Raw genomic sequence first — 9,134 nt, 5'->3', positions numbered from 1 at the left:
GATTGTCGTAACCTTTACGACGATCCTAAATCGTCATTCACAATCAAACTCAGTACTACGTGGCAGTCCTACGTGGAAAAATTATGACGAAATCAAAACGTCATGATTGAAATCAGCCCAACCCATTTCATTTGATCACATGGGCTGGTTTTTTTGGCTTTTTCTTATTGGGCTTCTTTTGGGGCCTTAGCATATTTACAACCACTGCTAGTATTTTTTTCGAATTTTGGTTTTTGTCCTTTTACTTTCTATTGAATTTTTTTGCCATTTTATTTTTGTACTGGTCCCACATGTCATGTTGATCTCAAATAGTCCCACACGTCAGAAATTTCACGTTTTGTCAAATAAATATCATAACTTGGTTGCCATTTCATAGGTATTCAAATCACATTCAGAATCAATATTGCAAAGAGGCTAGGGAGAAAATGAAATTCGTCCAAACCAACATTATATTTGTCTATTACAATCTTTAAATTACACCACAACCCAGATATACCGACTACTGCCCACTATTACAATACATATGCTACTCTTTGTTGATACGCTTCATAGCTTCACACTAGGCTTTGTACTTCACCTATGCAAAAAATAAGAATAAGATGTGAACTAACACTACAGGTATTTAAATAACAACATTTACAAAAAAGTGTGAACTAACATTGCAGGTATTGAAATAACAGCATGATCTCGCATCCAAGATGATATATATCATTAGGTACCAAGATGATAGACTCGTCTTGGTACGTCTGGCTTAGGAATCTAAGTATATCATGAACTACAATAAGAAACTAAAATGGATAGGTGTATGGAATGTTCTGTTCCAGAATTGTGACAATCACATCAGATATACAGAAAAGAGACTGCAGCGTCGAGGTTGCTGCATGTTTCACAGGTTCAACTATATGAGCAGTTAAACTAAATCATGTGATAACACACCCAGCTAAGTATCCAGAATTACTACATAAGAGAACGAACGGAAATGGTACTGCTCCTCCTCCTCTACCTGCTGCTGCAACGGTGTCGTGAAGCTGTTGCTGTCCATGAACTCTAGTGTGATGGTCTTGCCGGTGAGCGTCTTCACAAAGATCTGCATCTGCATAATTGGAAATTGCAAGTAGGATAAGTCAACAAGTAAGAGGCTTACATGAACATATCAATCTATTAACAAAGTCATGAGACAAAGAGCACCAGTATAAAAATTCTTTGATAGGTATGCATGTTGAAAATTTACAAACAAAGCATCTTTAATTGACCAAGTTAGAGGGTCTATGAACAGAACAAGGGTGACAGAACAAAGACTTCGGTGCTCTGCAGTTAAAATTAACCATCAATAACAAAGACATATAAATAATCTAAACCCCATGACAAACAATAAATCTATAGTTCAGAATTTACAAATAATAACCGCGGAGCGATAATGAAACGTGGAACTCGAAGACAATAAATAACTTAACTGTTAGGATTTATTTCCAGTGTAAATTAAGAAGATTTGTGCGACAAGTCGATTGAACTGCAGAAGATACATTGTAAGGCTAATAACATACACATGCAGTACAATGAGAATCAGCTTGACTCAGACCCATAAGGCAGAACATGGGTCCATAATAATAATATGATGCAGGAATTATCAAGAATCTACAACATCGGATTGAATCTCGCGGTGCTTGCAATTTAAGTAAACTGAATCAAATTAACAGCTACCGTTCTTGTGCTGGACAAATTAAGGCATGGATATGTATAAGCATATGATCAAGGCTTGTTGTGAGCGAACTAGAGATAGACGATATACTTTTATCTATAGATAGACAACAGTTTTATCATCTAACCACAATCACATAGGATCAACCAAACCATTTATGCATGTAGGTCGCGGTCTAGAAATTTTGGTTGTAATTGAATTCCGGTCAACGAAACCACCGGAACCAAAGATGACGATCAAACAGTCCAACCATGACACTCACGGCTGGGCACAGTCGAATCCATGGACTTGTTGTCAAACAAAGTACCATACAATCATATATATATACTTGCTGAGTATATATATATACAATCGAGGAGCGCAGGAAGTCGGTCAACCGCTCGCCGTTCCTGTAGGGCACGACCTCGTCCGCTGCACGAGCAGAGGTCATTGAGTGACAAGTAGTGTAATAATTCATCTTTGAGTTACTCCACTTCGAATCAACAGCTAGCCTGCAGGTTTGCTCGTTTGTTACCCCTGTCATGGCTGAGCTGGATGGGAAGGGAGCTGGCTCTTCTTGCTGCCATGTGTGAGTCCTCCATCTTGCCCCTCAGCGTCCTTAATTCACCAACATCATCAGGGTTTGTGATACAGTATTACAAGCACAAGTGTCTGGTGTTTTTTGGCATATGACTGACTGACCTTGAGCAAGGGAGCCAACCGCTCAAGCTGACGACCACGCTGAGCGTGATCAGGTAGGGGATGCCGCTGCTGAATTTGTCGTGGGCGTAGCATGCTGCCGAGTGCAGGGAGGCTGCTGCACCCATGTTGAAGCCGCCGATCCCAACCTTCACTGCATGCACAAATTGCCAACAATCAGTTAGTCATATACTTTCATGGTTCTGCCAAATGTGTTGAGTTGCAGTCTAATGAACCAACAGGACAACAACACAACACTACAGGAATCAACAATTTTGCGGACATGTATCATCTTTGCCGTCAGCAAATCTTCGGGGTAGACGACAAACGATTACTTTGCTGTCATGGGCAGACGACACAAAAATACTATCGTCAAAAATCACAAAAAACAGACGGGGAAAAACAACACACGGCAAAAGATAGTTTCGCCGTCAACTAGTTGGACAGATGACGGCAAAGGTAGCATTTTTGCCGTCTCTTACGCCACGGATGGCGGAAAAGGTTGTCTACGGCTGCTGTTAACGGACCTAGAAGGACAGGCATTTTTGCTTACTTGTATTTGTGCAAGCTGACGGCAACAAGGGCGCTTTGCCATCCGCTACGGTATGTCGATGACGGCAAAGAGTGAAACAATAAAAGGAAAAAACAAGCGACACCCAGATCCTAAAAAAGTTCCCGTACACAGTGAAAAAATTAAAATGAAAACCGCAGCGACAGCGGACCAAAACAGTTCCCGTGACCTCTTCTCTCCCTGCCGCTGCTAGCTAGGGTTCCCCACCGACGTCGCCTGTCACCGCCGGCCTCCGTAGCTGCCACCGCTGCCCTTCCCGGCTGCTGCCGTCGCCCTCACCGGTTGCCGTCGCCGTTGGTCCACGCGACATGGTGGAAGGGTAGGCTATCCCGCCGTTCCATTCTCGCCCCACCGCGAGCGAGGAGACGGGCCGGTCGCGCCTCCAGCCGCCCCCTAGGATCAAGGCCGGCCGCGCCCGTCCCCGTAGCGCCCCTCGACCCCGAGCCACGCCCCCGTCTTCCCGACAGGTAAGTCCCTCCACTCTTCCACACCCCATCCTCTCTTCCTCACCTAGTCCTCTTTTCCTCACTCCATCCTCTCTCCCTTCATCTCTACAGAGATGGTCGTGGAGAGGTCAGGGGAGCTCCGGGCGGAGGAGCATGAACAACAGCAGGAGCAAGACATTCTTGACCTTCGATGCAGCAGGAGGAGTAGGACGTTGCAGAGGATCAACCGACCCAGGGGGAGGGGATCTGAGCTCCTCGATGCTGCAGGAAGCGCCGGTGTTGGAGGCGATGTTGCTTCTCCCGCTCGTTGGCGTAGCTTCTGCTGCTGGGGCTGGGCGGGCCGGTGTCGCCGTAGTAGTCCTCCTCCTCCTGTTAAGTTTAATTCACAAACATCAAGCATGAAATTTGGGTAACTATTAAGTTTAATTCACATTTTTTATATAATCCATAGCTAGTTAATTTCTAATCTAGTTTGATCACGTTTATTGCAGGATTTCTATAGATGCGAGGATGGAAAGTTGGAGGAGGCACAAGCGAATGTCAACATTCATTGTTAGTATCTTGTGCGCAATATGTTATATGATACGCGCATTATTATCGTCCGTTCTTATAAGGCATCTCTGGGCTATAAGATGGCTACTAAGACACCAGCTACGAAAATCTTTCTTGAGAAGGAGGAGTACATGGAGGTAAATAAATCATGTTCATCCTTGTTATTTCCTCAACTGGTTGGCACTTAATTTCTTTTTGGCGTATATGAGATGCAAATGATCAATTAGGTTACTCCTAGATGGTGTGTCGATAAGGGGGAGTGCTGGGAGTGGATTGTTGACCAGTGGTGTAGCTGGATACAGGGTCCTACCATATAAAGTAGTTGGATTTTGGATAATACATGCATGAAGTAAATTGAGCTTATTTGGTGGGTCTTCTTCATTCCCTAAATATTTGTACTACAGGCCTTCATCCCAAGTACTAATAAAAAATATCAAGCAAAGCTTATAAACTAATAACAGTGAGTCAAAAAACATATTAATGTTGTATTCAATCATTAGCCACACCGAATTAAACAGATTAAATCAGGTCTTCTGAAAAGAAGCAGCAACTTAGGTGCAGGAGGGAAGATTTTATAGTTACTAAGATCCACGTGCAACATCATGAAGAATAATAATAATAAAACTATTCACGTGTAAGACATGGTTCATGAATAATGGTGCCAGTAGTATATATAGTTGTGGGTTTCATTGTTACAATAGACATGAACCATGTTTAGAGAAAGTAGAAAAACAAATGTTTCATTACAGTCCAGGAGATGATCGCATAAATGTGAGAATACTTTTTAAATGCATAAAAAACACATTTCAGAATTTATTGTTACAAACATGGAAAATCTGTGTGCTATAGTTGCTAGAGGAGCCGATAAACTGCTGTGAGACACTGAGCCATTGTTAGAATGATGAAGATTTGAGGCTCTACATCTCCATTTTGTTTCCAAAAGAACCTGCACATTTTCTACTGTATTATGTAAAATTTATTCGGTGAAAAGAAACTATTTAACCATGAAAATTTGCAACTGTTGGTGTTGTCCTTTATTCCACATGAAAATTGTAAGTTTTTATATGTGTTTCTTTATAATCCATTAAATGACTCGCATGCTATTTTTATATGTGTTTCTTGCCGAACGAGCTGTCCATATGCTCTATATACGGGGTCAATTTTGTAAGATTGCTGCTCTTTCTAACGTCAATGATTTAAGAATTGTTTCTGCATCTCATTCTTGCATACTGTATTTTCCGCACGACTTCAGATAACTTCTCTTGGAAAAGGGATATAAGCAAACACTCAGTCCTGAGTAGGTTTGTTACATGTATCATAAATGTGGAATTGGTTATTATAAGATAACAGTGAAGTTAAAATAGAAGTCAGAAACAAAGTCTTTCCGTTACATGATTTGCAAGAGAATCTCATCACAAAAAGAAAACTATTTGGTTGATTTTTATATGCATTCTGCTACTACCAAATAAAGTAAGATTTTTTGCCTCCAAAAAAAGCGCATCGCATGTATATTTATGTACCACATGGTTCTAATACAAGAAAAATGGTTCCATATTTTATCTAAATTTATATACAATATCTCTTTGTATATCCAATATAGTTCCTCATTTAAACCAAGTAACTAGTCCGTGCAGGTCGCACGGGTTGGCGACTAGTTTACCTAATCAGAAATTTGTAATGTTAGCCTGCTAGATCACTTGCTGAAATAGTTGTGTGCAATCTAAACTTCGAGAGGGCTGTCTATATTTTATTTAATCAGCATTTTCTGTGTTTAGTTCATACAAGTCTGTTGTGGTGTGGGTGACTCATGATTTACGAATGCAAATCAATGACCTATTCCGATAGTGTATTTACCGGACTTTAATGATCATTAACCTGTCTTTTGCCATATGGTGTTTATCTAATTCACTGATACGAAAATGAGTAATTGTGATAAACGTCTTAGCCTAATTATTATTTCTTCTGACTAGCTACCGGTGGCGCTCGATGTGGTCGCCTACTTTGTCGCACAACTCCTTTGACCATCACGTACAACCCAACATGGTTGTTGCAGGTTGCTCTCTCTCTCTATCTCTCATATTTTCAAGGTCATTTCTCTTCATAATATTTACCTCTCATGGTAGTTGCTTCTTTGTTTAATAGTTAACTATCTACTCCCTCCGCCCAGAATTACTCGACGCTCAAACATATAGTGCTAGATACATCCGTTTGAGCGTCAAGTAATTCCGGACGGAGGTGTAGTACTTGTGTTATCTAGCATCTGCTGGTGTTGTCAGTTTGGTACTTTGCTTATTTCTGGGATGTAGACTGTCGTAATTCTGAATCGTCGTTAGTTACTTGTGGAATTGTAAACCATTCATCTTCCGACAAGAAAAAAATGCTTGCACTCTTCACAGGAGAAGATAACTCCCTATGTCTAGAACATGCGCTGGTAACTTAAAATTTGAATAATGACCAGAGGGCTACCTGTCGAGGAGTTTGAAGTTTTAGTTTCAGCTCATCGGAGTAGGATTCATAGACATCAAGCTCCAGAGGGTAATCCACTTTCTGGCAAGAACAGAAACATGCATTGCAAGATATGTTGACAAAAGAGGTCGGGTGCAGGATGTCGGATTGCAGTATCAAAATAGACTAAGGCCTAGTTTGGCAACACAATTTTTTTTTAAATTGTGGTAATTCAAAACCTCAGTTTTTCAAGGCGTGCCAATCAATACTTTGGTTTTTCAAAACTACAGTTTTTCTCTGTTTCGCCAAAACCAGCGGTTCATTTGGTCATTGTAGTTTTACTATAGTTTTGACCTGAGTACACCTAACTAAGCTAACCTCAAGGGACTAATCTGCCTACAAAAACGGCCACTCAATACATGCAGCCATGTCTTGCACACAAGTCCTCTCGGCCTCTCCAGGATGCTACGTGCTATAGCAGTCTGTAGAGTATAACTACCTCCTGTATTGACAAGCAACCATGCCATACCATACGATCATGTAACCTAAATGCCTAGTCATCAGTTAGACCAGTACGACGACGGCTGGATAAACATACTCCCAAACCAGCGAAATGCAAGCTAATGACCTATCCTTAGATGCCTAGTAATCAGATTAATAATCAGGAGAGAGTTTGCACCTCGTTTAATAGATAATAAACAGAGGAGGAGTGGGAGGCCTTCGATTTCTCTCGGCTCAGTTTAGAAAGAATCTCACTAAGATGAGAAAAATGATGAATGAGAATTATGCTCTTGCCTAGGCAACTCATTTATTCTCGACTCTCTTGTGTAAATAGCAGTCCGGCCTAGTGATGGGGAGACATTCTCAAGTTCTGTCTTTTATTTAGCACAACTAACAACTACTTGTGATAAAAAAAGAATACTTACACATGATCCTTTTATTTAGATGAATACCTGCCTTTTATTTAGATGAGTACCTGCCTTTTATTTAGATGAGTAATCTAGCTGCCTTTTATTTAGATGAGTAATCTAGCTGCCTTTTATTTAGATGAGTAAGAACTGGATAACCTTTATTTATTGTGTGCCAAAATCTGACATATGTGCATGACTTCATCTTGTAGGTTGTCATACGGATGTTCTTTGGACTACGGTATTCACATGAAGACATTTATCGTAATGCCAAATTTTATGCCAAATATTATGACATGGATTATATATATGATGCTATATATATGATGTAGATATATATAGTAATGCCAAATATTATGACATGGATTATGGATGTTATATATATGATGTATGGATTATGGATGTGTTATATGCTGTATGGATTAAGGATGTTATATATATGATGTATGGATTATGGATGTTATATATATGATGTATGGATTATGTTATATATATATATGATGTATGGATTATGTTATATATATACATATGTTGTATGGATTATGATATATATATATATATGTTGTATGAATTATGTCTATTTATGCTCTTTGCTGTCATGTTCATGACATCAAACAAAATGTCATATTTTGCTGTCATGTACATGCTAGGAAGACGACAAACAATAGATCATATTGTGCTTCCATGTACAGGCTAGGAAGACAGCAAAAAATAGACCATATTTTGCTATCATGTATAGGTTAGGAAGACGGCAAAAAAATGCCATATTTTGCTGTCATGTACGGGGTGAGGAAGACGGAAAAAAAGGCTAACGTCGTCCGTTAGCTAGGTCGTTCCGTCTTCTGACCATTTTTTTGCCGTCTACCAAAGTAGCTGACATAAACATAATTCCACTGACGGCAAACATTTTGCCATCTGCTGTCCCGGCCGCTGACGGCAAAGACGCCCTTTGCGGGCACATGGTCTGACGACATTATTTGCCGTCATGGGCTGACGGAAAAATTATTGCCGACTGTAATTCGCTCTTTGCCGTCTGTAGCGTCCTCACGGCAAAATGCTCGATTCCTGTAGTGCAATACTAGGCTTTGAGATTCTTGTGTGTGTTTTCAAGTTATAACATGTTGACATATTGTCTTAACGATGAAATATTTTTGGTTCTGAAGTTAGTACCATCAGAAGGCTCGGACGAAAGTAGGTTCGCTATGTGTGCAGCTGTAGCATCCAGCCCCTCGATGTCGTCTCGACCATCGACCGAAGTCTCATCAACGTCGAACCCTGTTTCAGTTCAGTAAAAAAAGGCGTTCAGTAAAGTTTGATAATTCACCGCTTGCGACAACAAGTCCATGGATTAAAGAGTGAGTGTACAACATGAATCCATGGATTAAAGCATAAATCCATACTTGTTTTCTCAGTCGGCAACCAGGAAGGAAGCTAGGCGAGAATTAAGGAGTGAGATTTTCACCTGCGTCGGCGTTAGTGTGCTCCGCGCTCCACCCTCCCCCGCCCCACGCAACACCGATGAGTTGCTTCGCCCCAGGTGCTGCTACTGCTGCTGGTGCTCCGCGCCCCACCCTCCCCCTCCCCCACGCAGCACAAACGAGCTGCTCCGCGCGAGGTGATGGTACTACTGCTATTCACACCATAACGGACGAGATCGCAGATGGGATCAGATGTGTGGGTCAGTGGGTTCAGTGGCAGATGGGAACCTGGCGACGGAGAGGGTGGGAGAAGAGGGCGCTGCGACTCCTCCTCCTCGTCGAAGGAAGCCAGTCAAATCCTCCCTCCGGGAACTGCTTCCTCCTCTTGCCTATCACATCAAATCGCTCCCCCGATCC

At 41.3% G+C, this 9,134-nt stretch overlaps 1 protein-coding gene across 1 annotated transcript; it reads right to left on the bottom strand.

The window, feature by feature from the left end:
- Positions 1 to 788: 788 nt before the first annotated feature.
- Positions 789 to 8,677, bottom strand: LOC123408750. The gene is made up of 7 exons (XM_045101797.1): positions 8,665 to 8,677; positions 8,470 to 8,574; positions 2,381 to 2,531; positions 2,214 to 2,296; positions 2,028 to 2,110; positions 976 to 1,093; positions 789 to 877 (listed from the first exon to the last, which is right to left on the bottom strand). Exons 1-7 carry the CDS (start codon positions 8,675 to 8,677, stop codon positions 789 to 791), a joined length of 642 nt encoding a protein of 213 aa, XP_044957732.1.
- Positions 8,678 to 9,134: the final 457 nt, after the last annotated feature.

This window comes from Hordeum vulgare, chromosome 7H (genome assembly GCF_904849725.1).
Source record: "Hordeum vulgare subsp. vulgare chromosome 7H, MorexV3_pseudomolecules_assembly, whole genome shotgun sequence".
NCBI classification, from domain to species: Eukaryota; Viridiplantae; Streptophyta; class Magnoliopsida; order Poales; family Poaceae; genus Hordeum; species Hordeum vulgare.
Note: the sequence above shows the minus strand (reverse complement) of the source record. Positions and strands in the feature narration are given on the sequence as shown.